Source organism: Ranitomeya variabilis, chromosome 4, assembly GCF_051348905.1.
Source record: "Ranitomeya variabilis isolate aRanVar5 chromosome 4, aRanVar5.hap1, whole genome shotgun sequence".
Classification (NCBI taxonomy): domain Eukaryota; kingdom Metazoa; phylum Chordata; class Amphibia; order Anura; family Dendrobatidae; genus Ranitomeya; species Ranitomeya variabilis.
In genome coordinates, this window is record NC_135235.1 from 746,309,972 (window position 1) to 746,333,642 (window position 23,671).

Sequence of the window (23,671 nt, forward strand, 5' to 3'; positions counted from 1 at the left end):
GGGGGGGGTCCTGCTCCTCTCCCCGGTATGTAGGCCAGTAATGGCACGACGGGGGGTCCTGCTCCTCTCCCCGGTATGTAGGCCAGTAATGGCACGACGGGGGGTCCTGCTCCTCTCCCCAGTATGTAGGCCAGTGATGGCACGATGAGGGGTCCTGCTCCTCTCCCAAGTATGTAGGCCAGTGATGGCACGATGAGGGGTCCTGCTCCTCTCCCCAGTATGTAGGCCAGTGATGGCACGACGAGGGGTCCTGCTCCTCTCCCCGGTATGTAGGCCAGTAATGGCACGACGGGGGGGTGTCCTGCTCCTCTCCCCGGTATGTAGGCCAGTAATGGCACGACGGGGGGTCCTGCTCCTCTCCCCAGTATGTAGGCCAGTAATGGCACGACGGGGGGTCCTGCTCCTCTCCCCAGTATGTAGGCCAGTGATGGCACGATGGGGGGGGGGGGGTCCTGCTCCTCTCCCCGGTATGTAGGCCAGTGATGGCACGACGAGGGGTCCTGTTCCTCTCCTCAGTATGTAGGCCAGTAATGGCACGACGGGGGGGTCCTGCTCCTCTCCCCAGTATGTAGGCCAGTGATGGCACGACGAGGGGTCCTGCTACTCTCCCCGGTATGTAGGCCAGTGATGGCACGACGAGGGGATCTACTCCTCTCCTCGGTATGTAGGCCAGTGATGGCACGACGAGGGGTCCTGCTCCTCTCCCCAGTATGTAGGCCAGTGATGGCACGACGAGGGGTCCTGCTCCTCTCCCCAGTATGTAGGCCAGTGATGGCACGACAGGGGGTCCTGCTCCTCTCCTCGGTATGTAGGCCAGTGATGGCACGATGGGTGTTCCTGCTCCTCTCCCCGGTATGTAGGCCAATGATGGCACGACGGGGGGTCCTGCTCCTCTCCCCAGTATATAAGGCCAGTGATGGCACGACGGGGGGTCCTGCTCCTCTCCCCAGTATGTAGGCCAGTGATGGCACGATGGGGGGGGGGGGGGGTCCTGCTCCTCTCCCCGGTATGTAGGCCAGTGATGGCACGACAGGGGTTCCTGCTCCTCTCCCCAGTATGTAGGCCAGTGATGGCACGACGGGGGTCCTGCTCCTCTCCCCAGTATGTAGGCCAGTGATGGCACGACGAGGGGTCCTGCTCCTCTCCCCAGTATGTAGGCCAGTGATGGCACAACGGGGGTCAAGCTCCTCTCCCCAGTATGTAGGCCAGTGATGGCACGACGAGGGGTCCTGCTTCTCTCCCCGGTATGTAGGCCAGTGATGGCACGACGAGGGGTCCTGCTCCTCTCCCCAGTATGTAGGCCAGTGATGGCACGACAGGGGGTCCTGCTCCTCTCCCCGGTATGTAGGCCAGTGATGGCACGATGGGGGTTCCTGCTCCTCTCCCCGGTATGTAGGCCAATGATGGCACGACGGGGGGTCCTGCTCCTCTCCCCAGTATATAAGGCCAGTGATGGCACGACGGGGGGTCCTGCTCCTCTCCCCGGTATGTAGGCCAGTGATGACACAACGGGGGTCAAGCTCCTCTCCCCAGTATGTAGGCCAGTGATGGCACGACGAGGGGTCCTGCTTCTCTCCCCGGTATGTAGGCCAGTGATGGCACGACGAGGGGTCCTGCTCCTCTCCCCAGTATGTAGGCCAGTGATGGCACGACAGGGGGTCCTGCTCCTCTCCCCGGTATGTAGGCCAGTGATGGCACGATGGGGGTTCCTGCTCCTCTCCCCAGTATGTAGGCCAGTAATGGCACGACGAGGGGTCCTGCTCCTCTCCCCGGTATGTAGGCCAGTGATGGCACGACGGGGGTCCTGCTCCTCTCCCCAGTATGTAGGCCAGTGATGGCACGACGAGGGGTCCTGCTCCTCTCCCCAGTATGTAGGCCAGTGATGGCACGACGAGGGGTCCTGCTCCTCTCCCCAGTATGTAGGCCAGTGATGGCACAACGGGGGTCAAGCTCCTCTCCCCAGTATGTAGGCCAGTGATGGCACGACGAGGAGTCCTGCTCCTCTCCCCGGTATGTAGGCCAGTGATGGCACGATGGGGGTTCCTGCTCCTCTCCCCGGTATGTAGGCCAATGATGGCACGACGGGGGGTCCTGCTCCTCTCCCCAGTATATAAGGCCAGTGATGGCACGACGGGGGGTCCTGCTCCTCTCCCCGGTATGTAGGCCAGTGATGGCACGACAGGGGGTCCTGCTCCTCTCCCCGGTATGTAGGCCAGTGATGGCACGACAGGGGTTCCTGCTCCTCTCCCCAGTATGTAGGCCAGTGATGGCATGACAGGGGGTTCTGCTCCTCTCCCCAGTATGTAGGCCAGTGATGGCACGACAGGGGGTCCTACTCCTCTCCCCGGTATGTAGGCCAGTGATTGCACAATAGGGGGTCCTGCTCCTCTCCCCAGTATATAAGGCCAGTGATGGCACAATAGGGGGTCCTGCTCCTCTCCCCGGTATGTAGGCCAGTGATGGCACGACGGGGGGTCCTGCTCCTCTCCCCAGTATGTAGGCCAGTGATGGCACGACGAGGGGTCCTGCTCCTCTCCCCAGTATGTAGGCCAGTGATGGCATGACAGGGGGTTCTGCTCCTCTCCCCAGTATATAAGGCCAGTGATGGCACGATGGGGGGTCCTGCTCCTCTCCCCGGTATGTAGGCCAGAGATGGCACAATAGGGGGTCCTGCTCCTCTCCCCAGTATATAAGGCCAGTGATGGCACGACGAGGGGTTCTGCTCCTCTCCCCGGTATGTAGGCCAGTGATGGCACAATAGGGGGTCCTGCTCCTCTCCCCAGTATGTAGGCCAGTGATGGCACGACAGGGGGTCCTGCTCCTCTCCCCAGTATGTAGGCCAGTGATGGCACGACAGGGGGTCCTGCTCCTCTCCCCAGTATGTAGGCCAGTGATGGCACAATAGGGGGTCCTGCTCCTCTCCCCAGTATATAAGGCCAGTGATGGCACGACGAGGGGTCCCGCTCCTCTCCCCGGTATGTAGGCCAGTGATGGCTCGGCTCCTCGCACTATTATTCATGGCCCTAATTACCGTGAATTGTTTTTCCAGTTCCATTGCTGGAGGCGACCAGAAGATGATGGCATCTGTGTCACGCAAGAGGCGGGTGAGACGAGGCCCGGGGCCCCAACCTACCTGACATGTAATCGCGGGGTGGTGGCCCTGAGGATTAACCTTACACCCCTGCACCCCCTCTGCCGTTGTTACAGGGTTAATATGTAGGCACTACACCTCCCAGCAGGCTATGACGACTCTTTCAGACCCCCACAGTGGGGGGAGCGCACCTGTAAGGCTGCCGCCGACAGGTGTGTGACAGGTGTACGGCTGCCGCACGAGTCCTGACAGGCAAAGCTGTCATGGGAGGAAACCCTCAGCGGAGTGCGATACCGGGGGTCCGAGCGGGAAAGTGAATGACGCATTGGTTATCCTGGACACTCAGGGATCTGGGAAAGCTGGGTGATGTAGATAGGATGGCGGAGGGGCGACATGTAAAGCTGTGATGGACAGGCGGAGGTCCCAGTGATCGGACCCCACAGATCTTACTACTACACTCCAGGAAGGAAAGGGACTTTCTGGATTACCGGGTGCCGGATTAGAGGAGCTGTAAAGCTGTGGCTGCGAGGCACGGCCCGGTTTCAGTGTTACTTAAGCGGAGTATCGCTTCAGTCTAATGAGCAGGTGATCGGGCGGCCAAACCCTGAAGAAGAATTATCAGATTATGGAGCGGTGACGGGACGGGAGAAGCAGGTCGCTGCATGATGCAAGCAGGAGGCAGGGAAGCAAGGGGTTAATGCCGGCCCACGGTGGGGGGGGTGACGCTTCTAAATCTGAAGCCCTGATCACATTACATAAGGCTGAGGGATCTACTGTGATGGGAGAAACAGCAAGAGAGTGGCGCCATCCGGAGGGAGAAAGTCATAGTGCACGGATCCGAATGAAGAATAACAGCAGCACCCTCTGGTGGAGGAACGTAAGTACACACATCTGTCTGTAGAGTTACAGCAGCGCCCTCTGGTGGAGGAACGTCAGTGCACAGATCTGTCTGTAGAGTTACAGCAGCGCCCTCTGGTGGAGGAACGTCAGTGCACACATCTGTCTGTAGAGTTACAGCAGCGCCCTCTGGTGGAGGAACGTCAGTGCACACATCTGTCTGTAGAGTTACAGCAGCGCCCTCTGGTGGAGGAACGTCAGTACACAGATCTGTCTGTAGAGTTACAGCAGCGCCCTCTGGTGGAGGAACGTCAGTGCACAGATCTGTCTGTAGAGCTACAGCAGCGCCCTCTGGTGGAGGAGCGTCAGTGCACAGATCTGTCTGTAGAGTTACAGCAGCGCCCTCTGGTGGAGGAACGTCAGTGCACAGATCTGTCTGTAGAGTTACAGCAGCGCCCTCTGGTGGAGGAGCGTCAGTGCACAGATCTGTCTGTAGAGATACAGCAGCGCCCTCTGGTGGAGGAACGTCAGTGCACAGATCTGTCTGTAGAGTTACAGCAGCGCCCTCTGGTGGAGGAACGTCAGTGCACAGATCTGTCTGTAGAGTTACAGCAGCGCCCTCTGGTGGAGGAACGTCAGTACACAGATCTGTCTGTAGAGTTACAGCAGCGCCCTCTGGTGGAGGAACGTCAGTACACACATCTGTCTGTAGAGTTACAGCAGCGCCCTCTGGTGGAGGAACGTCAGTACACACATCTGTCTGTAGAGTTACAGCAGCGCCCTCTGGTGGAGGAACGTCAGTGCACAGATCTGTCTGTAGAGTTACAGCAGCGCCCTCTGGTGGAGGAACGTCAGTGCACAGATCTGTCTGTAGAGCTACAGCAGCGCCCTCTGGTGAAGGAACGTCAGTGCACAGATCTGTCTGTAGAGTTACAGCAGCGCCCTCTGGTGGAGGAGCGTCAGTGCACAGATCTGTCTGTAGAGTTACAGCAGCGCCCTCTGGTGGAGGAACGTCAGTACACAGATCTGTCTGTAGAGTTACAGCAGCGCCCTCTGGTGGAGGAATGTCAGTGCACAGATCTGTCTGTAGAGTTACAGCAGCGCCCTCTGGTGGAGGAACGTCAGTATACAGATCTGTCTGTAGAGTTACAGCAGCGCCCTCTGGTGGAGGAACGTGAGTACACACATCTGTCTGTAGAGTTACAGCAGCGCCCTCTGGTGGAGGAGCGTCAGTGCACAGATCTGTCTGTAGAGTTACAGCAGCGCCCTCTGGTGGAGGAGCGTCAGTGCACAGATCTGTCTGTAGAGTTACAGCAGCGCCCTCTGGTGGAGGAGAGTCAGTGCACAGATCTGTCTGTAGAGATACAGCAGCGCCCTCTGGTGGAGGAACGTCAGTACACAGATCTGTCTGTAGAGTTACAGCAGCGCCCTCTGGTGGAGGAACGTCAGTACACAGATCTGTCTGTAGAGTTACAGCAGCGCCCTCTGGTGGAGGAACGTCAGTGCACAGATCTGTCTGTAGAGTTACAGCAGCGCCCTCTAGTGGAGGAACGTCAGTGCACAGATCTGTCTGTAGAGTTACAGCAGCGCCCTCTGGTGGAGGAACGTAAGTGCACAGATCTGTCTGTAGAGATACAGCAGCGCCCTCTGGTGGAGGAGAGTCAGTGCACAGATCTGTCTGTAGAGTTACAGCAGCGCCCTCTGGTGGAGGAACGTCAGTACACAGATCTGTCTGTAGAGATACAGCAGCGCCCTCTGGTGGAGGAACGTCAGTGCACAGATCTGTCTGTAGAGTTACAGCAGCGCCCTCTGGTGGAGGAGAGTCAGTGCACAGATCTGTCTGTAGAGTTACAGCAGCGCCCTCTGGTGGAGGAACGTCAGTGCACAGATCTGTCTGTAGAGTTACAGCAGCGCCCTCTGGTGGAGGAACGTCAGTGCACAGATCTGTCTGTAGAGTTACAGCAGCGCCCTCTGGTGGAGGAACGTCAGTGCACAGATCTGTCTGTAGAGTTACAGCAGCGCCCTCTGGTGGAGGAGCGTCAGTGCACAGATCTGTCTGTAGACTTACAGCAGCGCCCTCTGGTGGAGGAGTGTCAGTACACAGATCTGTCTGTAGAGTTACAGCAGCGCCCTCTGGTGGAGGAACGTCAGTACACAGATCTGTCTGTAGAGTTACAGCAGCGCCCTCTGGTGGAGGAGAGTCAGTGCACACATCTGTCTGTAGAGTTACAGCAGCGCCCTCTGGTGGAGGAACGTCAGTGCACAGATCTGTCTGTAGAGTTACAGCAGCGCCCTCTGGTGGAGGAACGTCAGTGCACAGATCTGTCTGTAGAGTTACAGCAGCGCCCTCTGGTGGAGGAACGTCAGTGCACACATCCGTCTGTAGACTTACAGCAGCGCCCTCTGGTGGAGGAACGTCAGTGCACAGATCTGTCTGTAGAGTTACAGCAGCGCCCTCTGGTGGAGGAGCGTCAGTGCACAGATCTGTCTGTAGAGTTACAGCAGCGCCCTCTGGTGGAGGAACGTCAGTACACAGATCTGTCTGTAGAGTTACAGCAGCGCCCTCTGGTGGAGGAACGTCAGTGCACAGATCTGTCTGTAGAGTTACAGCAGCGCCCTCTGGTGGAGGAACGTCAGTGCACAGATCTGTCTGTAGAGTTACAGCAGCGCCCTCTGGTGGAGGAGCGTCAGTGCACACATCTGTCTGTAGAGTTACAGCAGCGCCCTCTGGTGGAGGAGCGTCAGTGCACAGATCTGTCTGTAGAGTTACAGCAGCGCCCTCTGGTGGAGGAACGTCAGTGCACAGATCTGTCTGTAGAGTTACAGCAGCGCCCTCTGGTGGAGGAACGTCAGTACACAGATCTGTCTGTAGAGTTACAGCAGCGCCCTCTGGTGGAGGAGCGTCAGTGCACAGATCTGTCTGTAGAGTTACAGCAGCGCCCTCTGGTGGAGGAACGTCAGTGCACAGATCTGTCTGTAGTTACAGCAGCGCCCTCTGGTGGAGGAGCGTCAGTGCACAGATCTGTCTGTAGAGTTACAGCAGCGCCCTCTGGTGGAGGAATGTCAGTGCACACATCTGTCTGTAGAGTTACAGCAGCGCCCTCTGGTGGAGGAACGTCAGTGCACACATCTGTCTGTAGAGTTACAGCAGCGCCCTCTGGTGGAGGAACGTCAGTGCACAGATCTGTCTGTAGAGTTACAGCAGCGCCCTCTGGTGGAGGAACGTCAGTGCACAGATCTGTCTGTAGAGTTACAGCAGCGCCCTCTGGTGGAGGAACGTCAGTGCACAGATCTGTCTGTAGAGTTACAGCAGCGCCCTCTGGTGGAGGAGCGTCAGTGCACAGATCTGTCTGTAGAGTTACAGCAGCGCCCTCTGGTGGAGGAACGTCAGTGCACACATCTGTCTGTAGAGTTACAGCAGCGCCCTCTGGTGGAGGAACGTCAGTGCACAGATCTGTCTGTAGAGTTACAGCAGCGCCCTCTGGTGGAGGAACGTCAGTGCACAGATCTGTCTGTAGAGTTACAGCAGCGCCCTCTGGTGGAGGAACGTCAGTGCACAGATCTGTCTGTAGAGTTACAGCAGCGCCCTCTGGTGGAGGAACGTCAGTGCACAGATCTGTCTGTAGAGTTACAGCAGCGCCCTCTGGTGGAGGAGCGTCAGTGCACAGATCGGTCTGTAGAGTTACAGCAGCGCCCTCTGGTGGAGGAACGTCAGTGCACAGATCTGTCTGTAGAGTTACAGCAGCGCCCTCTGGTGGAGGAACGTCAGTGCACAGATCTGTCTGTAGAGTTACAGCAGCGCCCTCTGGTGGAGGAGCGTCAGTGCACAGATCGGTCTGTAGAGTTACAGCAGCGTCCTCTGGTGGAGGAGCGTCAGTGCACACATCTGTCTGTAGAGTTACAGCAGCGCCCTCTGGTGGAGGAATGTCAGTGCACAGATCTGTCTGTAGAGTTACAGCAGCGCCCTCTGGTGGAGGAACGTCAGTGCACAGATCTGTCTGTAGAGTTACAGCAGCGCCCTCTGGTGGAGGAGCGTCAGTGCACAGATCTGTCTGTAGAGTTACAGCAGCGCCCTCTGGTGGAGGAACGTCAGTGCACAGATCTGTCTGTAGAGTTACAGCAGCGCCCTCTGGTGGAGGAACGTCAGTGCACAGATCTGTCTGTAGAGTTACAGCAGCGCCCTCTGGTGGAGGAACGTCAGTGCACAGATCTGTCTCTAGAGTTACAGCAGCGCCCTCTGGTGGAGGAACGTCAGTGCACAGATCTGTCTGTAGAGTTACAGCAGCGCCCTCTGGTGGAGGAGAGTCAGTGCACAGATCTGTCTGTAGAGTTACAGCAGCGCCCTCTGGTGGAGGAACGTCAGTGCACAGATCTGTCTGTAGAGTTACAGCAGCGCCCTCTGGTGGAGGAACGTCAGTGCACAGATCTGTCTGTAGTTACAGCAGCGCCCTCTGGTGGAGGAGAGTCAGTGCACAGATCTGTCTGTAGAGTTACAGGAGCGCCCTCTGGTGGAGGAGCGTCAGTGCACACATCTGTCTGTAGAGTTACAGCAGCGCCCTCTGGTGGAGGAGAGTCAGTGCACAGATCTGTCTGTAGAGTTACAGCAGCGCCCTCTGGTGGAGGAACGTCAGTGCACAGATCTGTCTGTAGAGTTACAGCAGCGCCCTCTGGTGGAGGAACGTCAGTGCACAGATCTGTCTGTAGAGTTACAGCAGCGCCCTCTGGTGGAGGAACGTCAGTGCACAGATCTGTCTGTAGAGTTACAGCAGCGCCCTCTGGTGGAGGAGAGTCAGTGCACAGATCTGTCTGTAGAGTTACAGCAGCGCCCTCTGGTGGAGGAGCGTCAGTGCACAGATCTGTCTGTAGAGTTACAGCAGCGCCCTCTGGTGGAGGAACGTCAGTGCACAGATCTGTCTGTAGAGTTACAGCAGCGCCCTCTGGTGGAGGAACGTCAGTGCACAGATCTGTCTGTAGAGTTACAGCAGCGCCCTCTGGTGGAGGAACGTCAGTGCACAGATCTGTCTGTAGAGTTACAGCAGCGCCCTCTGGTGGAGGAACGTCAGTGCACAGATCTGTCTGTAGAGTTACAGCAGCGCCCTCTGGTGGAGGAGCGTCAGTGCACAGATCTGTCTGTAGAGTTACAGCAGCGCCCTCTGGTGGAGGAACGTCAGTGCACAGATCTGTCTGTAGAGTTACAGCAGCGCCCTCTGGTGGAGGAACGTCAGTACACAGATCTGTCTGTAGAGTTACAGCAGCGCCCTCTGGTGGAGGAACGTCAGTGCACAGATCTGTCTGTAGAGTTACAGCAGCGCCCTCTGGTGGAGGAACGTCAGTGCACAGATCTGTCTGTAGAGTTACAGCAGCGCCCTCTGGTGGAGGAACGTCAGTGCACAGATCTGTCTGTAGTTACAGCAGCGCCCTCTGGTGGAGGAACGTCAGTGCACAGATCTGTCTGTAGAGTTACAGCAGCGCCCTCTGGTGGAGGAACGTCAGTACACAGATCTGTCTGTAGAGTTACAGCAGCGCCCTCTGTTGGAGGAACGTCAGTGCACAGATCTGTCTGTAGAGTTACAGCAGCGCCCTCTGGTGGAGGAACGTCAGTGCACAGATCTGTCTGTAGAGTTACAGCAGCGCCCTCTGGTGGAGGAACGTCAGTGCACAGATCTGTCTGTAGAGTTACAGGAGCGCCCTCTGGTGGAGGAACGTCAGTGCACAGATCTGTCTGTAGAGTTACAGCAGCGCCCTCTGGTGGAGGAGCGTCAGTGCACAGATCTGTCTGTAGAGTTACAGCAGCGCCCTCTGGTGGAGGAGCGTCAGTACACAGATCTGTCTGTAGAGTTACAGCAGCGCCCTCTGGTGGAGGAACGTCAGTGCACAGATCTGTCTGTAGAGTTACAGCAGCGCCCTCTGGTGGAGGAGCGTCAGTGCACAGATCTGTCTGTAGAGTTACAGCAGCGCCCTCTGGTGGAGGAACGTCAGTGCACAGATCTGTCTGTAGTTACAGCAGCGCCCTCTGGTGGAGGAACGTCAGTGCACAGATCTGTCTGTAGAGTTACAGCAGCGCCCTCTGGTGGAGGAGCGTCAGTACACAGATCTGTCTGTAGAGTTACAGCAGCGCCCTCTGGTGGAGGAACGTCAGTGCACAGATCTGTCTGTAGAGTTACAGCAGCGCCCTCTGGTGGAGGAACGTCAGTGCACAGATCTGTCTGTAGTTACAGCAGCGCCCTCTGGTGGAGGAACGTCAGTGCACAGATCTGTCTGTAGAGTTACAGCAGCGCCCTCTGGTGGAGGAGCGTCAGTACACAGATCTGTCTGTAGAGTTACAGCAGCGCCCTCTGGTGGAGGAGAGTCAGTGCACAGATCTGTCTGTAGAGTTACAGCAGCGCCCTCTGGTGGAGGAGCGTCAGTACACAGATCTGTCTGTAGAGTTACAGCAGCGCCCTCTGGTGGAGGAACGTCAGTGCAGAGATCTGTCTGTAGAGTTACAGCAGCGCCCTCTGGTGGAGGAACGTCAGTGCACAGATCTGTCTGTAGAGTTACAGCAGCGCCCTCTGGTGGAGGAACGTCAGTGCACAGATCTGTCTGTAGAGTTACAGCAGCGCCCTCTGGTGGAGGAACGTCAGTGCACAGATCTGTCTGTAGAGTTACAGCAGCGCCCTCTGGTGGAGGAACGTCAGTGCACAGATCTGTCTGTAGAGTTACAGCAGCGCCCTCTGGTGGAGGAACGTCAGTGCACAGATCTGTCTGTAGAGTTACAGCAGCGCCCTCTGGTGGAGGAGCGTCAGTGCACAGATCTGTCTGTAGAGTTACAGCAGCGCCCTCTGGTGGAGGAACGTCAGTGAACAGATCTGTCTGCAGTCACAGCAGCGCCCGATAACCTGCAGAGTGGAGCACCTGCTGGGAGTTGTAGTCCGGGTGTACTCACCAGTGCCTGCAGGATCCCGTCCATGGCGATGGTCCCCTCGATGGTCAGGTAGGTAGCCTTGGATAACGTTGCGAGAGACCAGTCTAAGAAGTCGGCCATCCTCTTCTGCTTCACGTCCGGGCGGGTGATAAACCTGCAGGACATAACGACGGATGAGAGAACGGTAATATGAGGGGTCCCGGGGGCCGGACTAGCGCAGAGCAGCACACTGTGTAGGGGCCATTCTTGGTACTTCAGGTAGGAAATGACACGCAAAAACAGGAACGAACACGATATAGCGCACGGAGCTGTGCTGCTTCAGCTGATCGTGGTGGCGGACCCCCGGCGCGCCCACCAATGTGATACTAGGGGTCAACCCCTTTTAAAAGGAGCCTATCATCGAGTGTCCACACTTACTTGGAGACAAGCACAGCCGCGGCGTCCCGAGACTTATCACTGACCAGCAGGTAGGACTGCAAGAGAAGAGGGGAGATCAGTGAGTACGGGGAGACGAGGGGCAGAGAAGAGGAGTGATCAGTGAGTACGGGGAGACAAGGGGCAGAGAAGAGGGGCGATCAGTGAGAACAGGGAGACGAGGGGCAGAGAAGAGGAGTGATCAGTGAGTACGGGGAGACGAGGGGCAGAGAAGAGGGTCGATCAGTGAGTACAGGGAGACGAGGGGAGATCAGTGAGTACGGGGAGACGAGGGGCAGAGAAGAGGGGCGATCAGTGAGCACAGGGATATGAGGGGCAGAGAAGGGGGGGGGGGGGGGAGATCAGTGAGTACAGGGAGACGAGGGGCACAGAAGAGGGGCGATCAGTGAGTACAGGGAGACGAGGGGCGATCAGTGAGTATGGGGAGAAGAGAGGCGATCAGTGAGTACGGGGAGATGAGGGGCAGAGAAGAGGGGCGATCAGTGAGTATGGGGAGAAGAGAGGCGATCAGTGAGTACGGGGAGATGAGGGGCAGAGAAGGGGGGCGATCAGTGAGTACGGGGAGATGAGGGGCAGAGAAGAGGGGCAATCAGTGAGTACGGGGAAACGAGGGGCAGAGAAGAGGGGCGATCAGTGAGTACGGGGAGAAGAGGGGCAATCGGCGAGTACGGGGAGATGAGGGGCAGAGAAGAGGGGCGATCAGTGAGTACGGGGAGACGAGGGGCAGAGAAGAGGGGCGATCAGTGAGTATGGGGAGAAGAGAGGCGATCAGTGAGTACGGGGAGATGAGGGGCAGAGAAGGGGGGCGATCAGTGAGTACGGGGAGATGAGGGGCAGAGAAGAGGGGCAATCAGTGAGTACGGGGAAACGAGGGGCAGAGAAGAGGGGCGATCAGTGAGTACGGGGAGAAGAGGGGCAATCGGCGAGTACGGGGAGATGAGGGGCAGAGAAGAGGGGCGATCAGTGAGTACGGGGAGACGAGGGGCAGAGAAGAGGGGCGATCAGTGAGTATGGGGAGAAGAGAGGCGATCAGTGAGTACGGGGAGATGAGGGGCAGAGAAGGGGGGCGATCAGTGAGTACGGGGAAACGAGGGGCAGAGAAGAGGGGCGATCAGTGAGTACGGGGAGAAGAGGGGCAATCGGCGAGTACGGGGAGATGAGGGGCAGAGAAGAGGGGCGATCAGTGAGTACGGGGAGACGAGGGGCAGAGAAGAGGGGCGATCAGCGAGTACGGGGAGAAGAGGGGCGATCAGCAAGTACGGGCAGACGAGGGGCAGAGAAGAGGGGCGATCAGTGAGTACGGGGAGATGAGGGGCAGAGAAGAGGGGCGATCAGTGAGTACGGGGAGATGAGGGGCAGAGAAGAGGGGCGATCAGTGAGTACGGGGAGAAGAGCGGCGATCAGCGAGTACGGGGAGACGAGGGGCAGAGAAGAGAGGCGATCAGTGAGTACGGGGAGATGAGGGGCAGAGAAGGGGGGGGAATCAGTGAGTACGGGGAGATGAGGGGCAGAGAAGAGGGGCAATCAGTGAGTACAGGGAAACGAGGGGCAGAGAAGAGGGGCGATCAGTGAGTACGGGGAGAAGAGGGGCAATCGGCGAGTACGGGGAGATGAGGGGCAGAGAAGAGGGGTGATCAGTGAGTATGGGGAGACGAGGGGCAGAGAAGAGGGGCGATCAGCGAGAACGGGGAGACAAGGGGCAGAGAAGAGGGGGGATCAGTGAGAACAGGGAGACGAGGGGCAGAGAAGAGGAGTGATCAGTGAGTACGGGGAGACGAGGGGCAGAGAAGAGGGTCGATCAGTGAGTACAGGGAGACGAGGGGAGATCAGTGAGTACGGGGAGACGAGGGGCAGAGAAGAGGGGCGATCAGTGAGCACAGGGATATGAGGGGCAGAGAAGGGGGGGGGGGGGGAGATCAGTGAGTACAGGGAGACGAGGGGCACAGAAGAGGGGCGATCAGTGAGTACAGGGAGACGAGGGGCGATCAGTGAGTATGGGGAGACGAGGGGCAGAGAAGAGGGGCGATCAGTGAGTATGGGGAGAAGAGCGGCGATCAGCGAGTACGGGGAGACGAGGGGCAGAGAAGAGAGGCGATCAGTGAGTACGGGGAGATGAGGGGCAGAGAAGGGGGGCGATCAGTGAGTACGGGGAGATGAGGGGCAGAGAAGAGGGGCAATCAGTGAGTACGGGGAAACGAGGGGCAGAGAAGAGGGGCGATCAGTGAGTACGGGGAGAAGAGGGGCAATCGGCGAGTACGGGGAGATGAGGGGCAGAGAAGAGGGGCGATCAGTGAGTACGGGGAGACGAGGGGCAGAGAAGAGGGGCGATCAGCGAGTACGGGGAGAAGAGGGGCGATCAGCAAGTACGGGCAGACGAGGGGCAGAGAAGAGGGGCGATCAGTGAGTACGGGGAGATGAGGGGCAGAGAAGAGGGGCGATCAGTGAGTACGGGGAGATGAGGGGCAGAGAAGAGGGGCGATCAGCGAGTACGGGGAGAAGAGGGGCGATCAGCAAGTACGGGCAGACGAGGGGCAGAGAAGAGGGGCGATCAGTGAGTACGGGGAGATGAGGGGCAGAGAAGAGGGGCGATCAGTGAGTACGGGGAGATGAGGGGCAGAGAAGAGGGGCGATCAGTGAGTACGGGGAGAAGAGCGGCGATCAGCGAGTACGGGGAGACGAGGGGCAGAGAAGAGAGGCGATCAGTGAGTACGGGGAGATGAGGGGCAGAGAAGAGAGGCGATCAGTGAGTACGGGGAGATGAGGGGCAGAGAAGAGGGGCAATCAGTGAGTACAGGGAAACGAGGGGCAGAGAAGAGGGGCGATCAGTGAGTACGGGGAGAAGAGGGGCAATCGGCGAGTACGGGGAGATGAGGGGCAGAGAAGAGGGGTGATCAGTGAGTATGGGGAGACGAGGGGCAGAGAAGAGGGGCGATCAGCGAGAACGGGGAGAAGAGGGGCGATCAGCGAGTACGGGGAGACGAGGGGCAGAGAAGAGGGGCGATCAGTGAGTACGGGGAGATGAGGGGCAGAGAAGAGGGGCGATCAGTGAGTACGGGGAGAAGAGGGGCAATCACCGAGTACGGGGAGATGAGGGGCAGAGAAGAGGGGCGATCAGCGAGTACAGGGAGACGAGGGGCGATCAGTGAGTATGGGGAGACAAGGGGCAGAGAAGAGGGGCGATCAGCGAATACAGGGAGAAGAGGGGCGATCAGTGAGTACGGGGAGATGAGGGGCAGAGAAGAGGGGCGATCAGTGAGTACGGGGAGACGAGGGGCGATCAGTGAGTACGGGGAGACGAGGGGCGATCAGTGAGTACGGGGAGACGAGGGGCGATCAGTGAGTACGGGGAGACGAGGGGCGATCAGTGAGTACGGGGAGACGAGGGGCGATCAGTGAGTACGGGGAGACGAGGGGCAAAGAGGGGCGATCAGTGAGTACAGGGAGACGAGGGGCAGAGACGAGGGGTGATCAGTGAGACGAAGCACCAGACTATGAGACAGAAGGTGAGATGACGGAGTACAGACCTGAGCGATCTCCAGGATGTGATCCATGGTGGAGCGCCGGATCCGCCCTCCCTCCGCAGAGAGGTTTCCATCCAGACGAGAGAGATCAAAGGGTATGAGACACGTCATAGAGAGCCAGAGCAGCAGCGTGTACCGCGTCTCCCAGGTCTGCGGGCGGGAACAGGGGAATGACAGTGTGCAACCCAGAAGTAAGGGTCGTCATCCCGCACCTTGAGGGTCAGCGTCATCATCCTGCACCCCCAGTGTCAGTACCTGCACCCCCAGCGTCATCATCCTGCACCCCGTGTCAGTACCCTGCACCCAGAGAGTCAGCGTCATCATCCTGCACATCCAGCATCACCATCCCGCACCCACCGCCGGCGTCACCATCCGGCACACGCCAGCGTCGCCATCCCGCACCATCACCAGCCCACAACCCCAGCGTCAGTATCACTTACGGCAGCGGCTCTGCCCGTGCGCTCACCTCGTGGTCCGCAGGGTTCTGGACAGAGATCATTTCCAGCACCGGATGGACGTCAACCACCTCATGAGGGAAGAGGCGCAGGAAGATCTTATAACCCCGGACCTGGCGGGACAGACGCCTGTCATTACAAGGGGAGACCCTCACAGCGCGGCCTCAGCAGAGACCCCTGGGCAACACCACATGACCCCACGGAGATCATTTACAGCCTTCACCATAGCTCTCGGTTTATAATCATGTTGTCACCACTAGAGGGAGCTAACGGCATGGAGCTCACCAGCAGAGAGCGCCCTCTAGTGGTAAGAGCAGGCAGACAGAAAATGCAACTATTTGTGTTTTTTATTAAGGCAAAGCAAAGAATTTGGAGCAGTGTATCATCAAACAAGCCTGCAACAAATACTGAGCACATTATAGGTACCTTAGAGATGATATACAAGAACTTAAAGGCCAAATGCACGAGGACGGGCGGGGAGCTGCGGTCTCGCACCACGTCCAGCAGCAGATCCAACATCCACTCTGCAAGAGAAGAGACGGCGGTCAGTGCACGCGACTCTGCTGCCCTCTGGTGGTGAGCCCGGGAGATGCGCACGCTACCCTGTAGACCCCCTGGCAGTGAGCTCTGGAGATGCACACACTACTCTGCTGCCCCCTGGTTGTGAGCTCTGGAGGTGCGCACACTACTCTGCTGCCCCTGGTGGTGAGCCCTGGAAGTGCGCACACTACTCTGCTGCCCCCTGGTGGTGAGCTCTGTAGGTGCGCATGCTACTCTGCTGCCCCATGGCGGTGAGCTCTGTAGGAGCATACACTAGTCTGCTGCCCACTGGTGGTGACCTATGTAGAAGCACACACTACTCTGCTGCCCCTGGTGGTGAGCCCTGGAAGTGCGCACACTACTCTGCTGCCCCCTGGTTGTGAGATCGGAAGGCGAATGCTACTCTGCTGCCCCCTGGTTGTGAGATCTGAAGGCGCGCTACTCTGCTGCCTCCTGATGGTGAGCTCTGGAGGCGCACACACTACTCTGCTGCCCCCAAGTGATGAGCTCTGAAGGTGCGCACACTATTCTGCTGTCCCCTAGTGGTGAGCTCTGGAAATGCACACACTACTCTGCTGCCCCCTGGTTGTGAGATCTGAAGGCGCGCTACTCTGCTGCCTCCTGATGGTGAGCTCTGGAGGCGCACACACTACTCTGCTGCCCCCAAGTGATGAGCTCTGAAGGTGCGCACACTATTCTGCTGTCCCCTAGTGGTGAGCTCTGGAAATGCACACACTACACTGCTGCCCCCTGGTGGTGAGATCTGAAAGCGAATGCTACTCTGCTGCCCCCTGGTGGTGACCTATGTAGGAGCACACACTACTCTGATGCCCACTAGTGGTGAGCTCTGGAGGTGCGCACACTACTCTGCTGCCCCCCAGTGGTGAGCTCTGTAGGTGCACACACTACTCTGATGCCCCCTGGTGGTGAGCTCTGGAGGTGCACACACTCCTCTGCTGCCCCGTGGTGGTGAGCTCTGGAGATGCGCACACTACTCTGCTGCCCCCTAGTGGTGAGCTCTGTAGGTGTGCATGCTACTCTGCTGTCTCTTGGCGATGAGCTCTGTAGGAGCATACACTACTCTGCTGCCCCCTGGTTGTGAGCTCTGGAGGTACGCACACTACTCTGCTGCCCCCTGGTGGTGAGATCTGAAGGCGAATGCTACTCTGCTGCCCCCTGGCAGTCATCTCTGGAGATGCGCACACTACTCTGCTGCCCTCTGGTGGTGAGCCCTGGAGATGCGCACGCTACCCTGTAGCCCCCCTGGTGGTGGGCTCTGGATGAGCGCACTACTCTGATGCCCCCTGGCAGTGAGCTCTGGAGATGCGCACACTACTCTGCTGCCCCCTAGTGGTGAGCTCTGGAGGTGCACACGCTACTCTGCTGCCCCCTGGCAGTGAGCTCTGGAGATGCACACAGTACTCTGCTGCCCCCTAGTGGTGAGCTCTGGAGGTGCACACGCTACTCTGCTGCCCCCTGGTGGTGAGCTCTTTAGGAGCATAAACTACTCTGCTGCCCCCTGGTGGTGACCTACTGTATGTAGGAGCACACACTACTCTGCTGCCCCCTGGTGGTGAGCTCTGGAGGTGCGCACACTACTCTGCTGCCCCCAGGTGGTGAGCTCTGGAGGTGCGCACACTACTCTGCTGCCCCCTAGTGGTGAGCCCTGTAGGTGCACACGCTACTCTGCTACCTCCTAGTGGTGAGCCCTGTAGGTGCACACGCTACTCTGCTGCCTCCTAGTGGTGAGCTCTGTAGGAGCACACACTACTCTGCTGCCCCCTGGTGGTGAGATCTGAAGGCGAATGCTACTCTGCTGCCCCCTGGTGGTGAGCTCTGGAGGTGCGCACACTACTCTGCTGCCCCATAGTGGTGAGCTCTGTAGGTGCACATGCTACTTTGCTGCCCCCTGGCGGTGAGCTCTGTAGGAGCACACACTACTCTGCTGCCCCCTGGTGGTGAGATCTGAAGGCGAATGCTACTCTGCTGCCCCCAGGTGGTGAGCTCTGGAGGTGCGCACACTACTCTGCTGCCCCCTAGTGGTGAGCCCTGTAGGTGCACACGCTACTCTGCTGCCTCCTAGTGGTGAGCTCTGTAGGTGCACATGCTACTTTGCTGCCCCCCGGCGGTGAGCTCTGGAGGTACGCACACTACTCTGCTGCCCCCTGGTGGTGAGATCTTAAGGCGAATGCTACTCTGCTGCCCCCTGGTGGTGAGATATGGAGGTGCGCACGCTACTCTGCTGCCCCCAGGTGATGAGCTCTGCAGTTGCACACGCTACTCTGCTGCCCTTTGGTTGTGAGATCTGAAGGCGCGCTACTCTGCTGCCTCCTGATGGTGAGCTCTGGAGGCGCACACACTACTCTGCTGCCCCCTGGTTGTGAGCTCTGGAGGTGCGCACACTACTCTGCTGCCCCTGGTGGTGAGTTCTGTAGGTGCGCACACTATTCTGCTGCCTCCTGATGGTGAGCTGTGGAGGCGCACACACTACTCTGCTGCCCCCAAGTGATGAGCTCTGTAGGTGCGCACGCTACACTGCTGCCCCCTGGTGGTGAGCTTTGGAGGAGCACACACTACTCTGCTGTCCCCTGGTGGTGAGCTTTGGAGGAGCACACACTACTCTGCTGTCCCCTGGTGGTGAGCTTTGGAGGAGCACACACTACTCTGCTGTCCCCTGGTGGTGAGCTCTGGAAATGCACACACTACCCTGCTGCCCCCTGGTAGTGAGCTCCGGAGGTGCACACACTACCCTGCTGCACCCTAAAGGTGAGATCTGAAGCTGTGCACACTACTCTGCTGCCCCTGGTGGTGATCTCCACTCACAGCGAGAGTGTGAGGAAACTTACGCAGATGCGGGTCCAGTAGGTGCGGCTGCTCCTGGTAGGCGTCCATTATAACTGCAACACAACAGAGAAGACCGGTAGTGGAGGAAATGCAGCATTGTCTGTCCGTCTTCTGCCTACTTGCTGATGGTTTCTGCTCACCTATGAACCTCTGTGTGCAGACTTCCCGGCTGACGAGCTCCTCACACATGTCCCGCAGGCTGGTGATCAGATCTCGGATCTCCGTGCTCTCAGTGAACGACTCCAGGATGTTTCCGCTGGACACCGTCTCTGGCCCCCCGTCCTCCTCTCGCTCATAACCGTCGGCGGCCATGATGTCTGGAAAGAGGAGAGGAGAATAATGGAGACCACGGAGGATGTGTTGGGGGGAGAGCAGTATATACACAGACGTGCCGGGGGAGGAGAGCAGTATATATACAGACGTGCCGGGGGAGGAGAGCAGTATATACACAGACGTGCCGGGGGAGGAGAGCAGTATATACACAGACGTGCCAGGGGAGGAGAGCAGTATATACACAGACGTGCCGGGGGAGAGCAGTATATATACAGACGTGTCGGGGGAGGAGAGCAGTATATATACAGACGTGTCGGGGGAGGAGAGCAGTATATATACAGACGTGGCGGGGGAGGAGAGCAGTATATATACAGACGTGGCGGGGGAGGAGAGCAGTATATACACAGACGTGCCGGGGGAGGAGAGCAGTATATATACAGACGTGCCGGGGGAGGAGAGCAGTATACCGTATACACAGACGTGGCGGGGGAGGAGAGCAGTATATACACAGACGTGCCAAGGGAGGAGAGCAGTATATACACAGATGTGCCGGGGGAGGAGAGCAGTATATACACAGATGTGCCGGGGGAGGAGAGTAGTATATACACAGACGTGCCGGGGGAGGAGAGCAGTATATACACAGACGTGCCGGGGGAGGAGAGCAGTATATACACAGACGTGCCGGGGGAGGAGAGCAGTATATATACAGACGTGCCGGGGGAGGAGAGCAGTATATATACAGACGTGCCGGGGGAGGAGAGCAGTATATATACAGACGTGGCGGGGGAGGAGAGCAGTATATATACAGACGTGCCGGGGGAGGAGAGCAGTATACCGTATACACAGACGTGGCGGGGGAGGAGAGCAGTATATACACAGACGTGCCAAGGGAGGAGAGCAGTATATACACAGATGTGCCGGGGGAGGAGAGCAGTATATACACAGACGTGCCGGGGGAGGAGAGCAGTATATACACAGACGTGCCTGGGGAGGAGAGCAGTATATACACAGACGTGCCGGGGGAAAAGAGCAGTATATACACAGACGTGACGGGGGAGACCAGTATATACACAGACGTGCCGGGGGAGGAGAGCAGTATACATACAGACGTGTCGGGGGAGGAGAGCAGTATATATACAGACGTGCCGGGGGAGGAGAGCAGTATACCGTATATACAGACGTGGCGGGGGAGGAGAGCAGTATATATACAGACGTGCCGGGGGAGGAGACCAGTATATACACAGACGTGCCGGGGGAGGAGAGCAGTATATATACAGACGTGTCGGGGGAGGAGAGCAGTATATATACAGACGTGGCGGGGGAGGAGAGCAGTATATATACAGACGTGGCGGGGGAGGAGAGCAGTATACCGTATATACAGACGTGGCGGGGGAGGAGAGCAGTATATATACAGACGTGCCGGGGGAGGAGAGCAGTATATATACAGACGTGTCGGGGGAGGAGAGCAGTATATATACACAGACGTGTCGGGGGAGGAGAGGCAGTATATATACAGATGTGTCGGGGGAGGAGAGCAGTATATATACAGACGTGTCGGGGAGGAGAGCAGTATATATACAGACGTGCCAGGGGAGGAGAGCAGTATATATATACAGACGTGTCGGGGGAGGAGAGCAGTATATATACAGACGTGTCGGGGGAGGAGAGGCAGTATATATACAGACGTGTCGGGGGAGGAGAGGCAGTATATATACAGACGTGTCGGGGGAGGAGAGGCAGTATATATACAGACGTGTCGGGGGAGGAGAGCAGTATATATACAGACGTGCCGGGGGAGGAGAGCAGTATACCGTATATACAGACATGGCGGGGGAGGAGAGCAGTATATATACAGACGTGTCGGGGGAGGAGAGCAGTATATATACAGACGTGTCGGGGGAGGAGAGCAGTATATATACAGACGTGCCGGGGGAGGAGAGCAGTATATATACAGACGGGGAGGAGAGCAGTATATACACAGACGTGTCGGGGGAGGAGAGCAGTATATATACAGACGTGCCGGGGGAGGAGAGCAGTATATACACAGACGTGCTGGGGGAGGAGAGCAGTATATACACAGACGTGCCGGGGGAGGAGAGCAGTATATATACAGACGTGTCGGGGGAGGAGCGCAGTATATATACAGACGTGCCGGGGGAGGAGAGCAGTATATATACAGACGGGGAGGAGAGCAGTATATACACAGACGTGCCGGGGGAGGAGAGCAGTATATATACAGACGTGTCGGGGGAGGAGAGGCAGTATATATACAGACGTGTCGGGGGAGGAGAGGCAGTATATATACAGACGTGTCGGGGGAGGAGAGGCAGTATATATACAGACGTGTCGGGGGAGGAGAGCAGTATATATACAGACGTGCCGGGGGAGGAGAGCAGTATACCGTATATACAGACATGGCGGGGGAGGAGAGCAGTATATATACAGACGTGTCGGGGGAGGAGAGCAGTATATATACAGACGTGTCGGGGGAGGAGAGCAGTATATATACAGACGTGCCGGGGGAGGAGAGCAGTATATATACAGACGGGGAGGAGAGCAGTATATACACAGACGTGTCGGGGGAGGAGAGCAGTATATATACAGACGTGCCGGGGGAGGAGAGCAGTATATACACAGACGTGCTGGGGGAGGAGAGCAGTATATACACAGACGTGCCGGGGGAGGAGAGCAGTATATATACAGACGTGTCGGGGGAGGAGCGCAGTATATATACAGACGTGCCGGGGGAGGAGAGCAGTATATATACAGACGGGGAGGAGAGCAGTATATACACAGACGTGCCGGGGGAGGAGAGCAGTATATATACAGACGTGTCGGGGGAGGAGCGCAGTATATATACAGACGTGACGGGGGAGGAGAGCAGTATATATACAGACGGGGAGGAGAGCAGTATATACACAGACGTGTCGGGGGAGGAGAGCAGTATATATACAGACGTGTCGGGGGAGGAGAGCAGTATATACACAGACGTGCCGGGGGAGGAGAGCAGTATATACACAGACGTGCCGGGGGAGGAGAGCAGTATATACACAGACGTGTCGGGGGAGGAGCGCAGTATATATACAGACGTGCCGGGGGAGGAGAGCAGTATATATACAGACGTGTCGGGGGAGGAGCGCAGTATATATACAGACGTGCCGGGGGAGGAGAGCAGTATATATACAGATGAGGAGGAGAGCAGTATATACACAGACGTGTCGGGGGAGGAGAGCAGTATATACACAGACGTGCCGGGGGAGGAGAGCAGTATATATACAGACGTGTCGGGGAGGAGAGCAGTATATATACAGACGTGCCGGGGCAGGAGAGCAGTATATACACAGACGTGCCGGGGCAGGAGAGCAGTATATATACAGACGTGCCGGGGGAGGAGAGCAGTATATACACAGACGTGCCGGGGGAGGAGAGCAGTATATACACAGATGTGTCGGGGGAGGAGAGCAGTATATATACAGACGTGCCGGGGGAGGAGAGCAGTATATATACAGTCGTGTCGGGGGAGGAGCGCAGTATATATACAGACGTGCCGGGGGAGGAGCGCAGTATATATACAGACGTGCCGGGGGAGGAGAGCAGTATATATACAGACGGGGAGGAGAGCAGTATATACACAGACGTGTCGGGGGAGGAGAGCAGTATATACACAGACGTGCCGGGGGAGGAGAGGCAGTATATATACAGACGTGCCGGGGGAGGAGAGCAGTATATACACAGACGTGCCGGGGGAGGAGAGCAGTATATATACAGACGTGCTGGGGGAGGAGAGCAGTATATATACAGACGTGCCGGGGGAGGAGAGCAGTATATATACAGACGTGCCGGGGGAGGAGAGCAGTATATATACAGACGGGGAGGAGAGCAGTATATACACAGACGTGTCGGGGGAGGAGAGCAGTATATACACAGACGTGCCGGGGGAGGAGAGGCAGTATATATACAGACGTGCCGGGGGAGGAGAGCAGTATATACACAGACGTGCCGGGGGAGGAGAGCAGTATACAGACGTGCCGGGGGAGGAGAGCAGTATATATACAGACGTGCCGGGGGAGGAGAGCAGTATATACACAGACGTGCCGGGGGAGGAGAGCAGTATATATACAGACGTGCCGGGGGAGGAGAGCAGTATATATACAGACGTGCCGGGGGAGGAGAGCAGTATATATACAGACGTGCCGGGGGAGGAGAGCAGTATATATACAGACGTGCCGGGGGAGGAGAGCAGTATATATACAGACGTTCTGGGGGAGGAGAGCAGTATATATATATAGACGTGCCGGGGGAGGAGAGCAGTATATATAAAGGGGCGGGGACACAGACAATGGAGGGCGTCGCGGCCTCAGACTGTGGGGACACAGACAGTGGAGGGGGGTCCATTATGTACCTACCTGGGGGGGTGTCGCCGTGTCTTGGTTTTGTCCGGTCGCGCTGCGCACCACGTGACTCGCCGGTCTCCTAGCGCCTCTGACAGCAGCAGAACGACAACTACGGGCAGCGAGGAGGGACAGAAAAGCTTGTCGCAGAGCGGAAATGTCTGCGGCTGCGCGTCACAGCGATGCTCAGCTCCGGGGCCTCACGTAATATTGTAGTCACCAAATTTGGCGCCGTTTCGAACAATAAGGACAAGAGAGGAGCAGTCGCCCCCAGCGACCAATCGCAAAAATTCTTTTGTTTTCCAACTGGTCTCACAAATGAGAGCTATAACCTGATTGGATGGTTTTGGCTTGTGTCCCTACAGGGTATAATTAGAGGT

General features: G+C 57.6%; 1 protein-coding gene across 1 annotated transcript in view; it reads right to left on the reverse strand.

Moving 5' to 3' along the window:
• Positions 1–23,442, reverse strand: part of TBCD (tubulin folding cofactor D) — a 109,769-nt gene extending 86,327 nt beyond the window's left edge. The window contains exons 1-8 of the mRNA XM_077254573.1: positions 23,307–23,442; positions 18,768–18,944; positions 18,630–18,680; positions 15,670–15,767; positions 15,255–15,356; positions 14,792–14,938; positions 11,250–11,305; positions 10,854–10,986 (exon numbers count right to left, since the gene is read on the reverse strand). Coding sequence (XP_077110688.1) covers positions 10,854–10,986; positions 11,250–11,305; positions 14,792–14,938; positions 15,255–15,356; positions 15,670–15,767; positions 18,630–18,680; positions 18,768–18,939 — 759 coding nt within the window. The 5' untranslated portion in view covers positions 18,940–18,944; positions 23,307–23,442. The remainder of the gene's footprint in view (positions 1–10,853; positions 10,987–11,249; positions 11,306–14,791; positions 14,939–15,254; positions 15,357–15,669; positions 15,768–18,629; positions 18,681–18,767; positions 18,945–23,306) is intronic.
• Between the last annotated feature and the right edge of the window lie 229 nt (positions 23,443–23,671).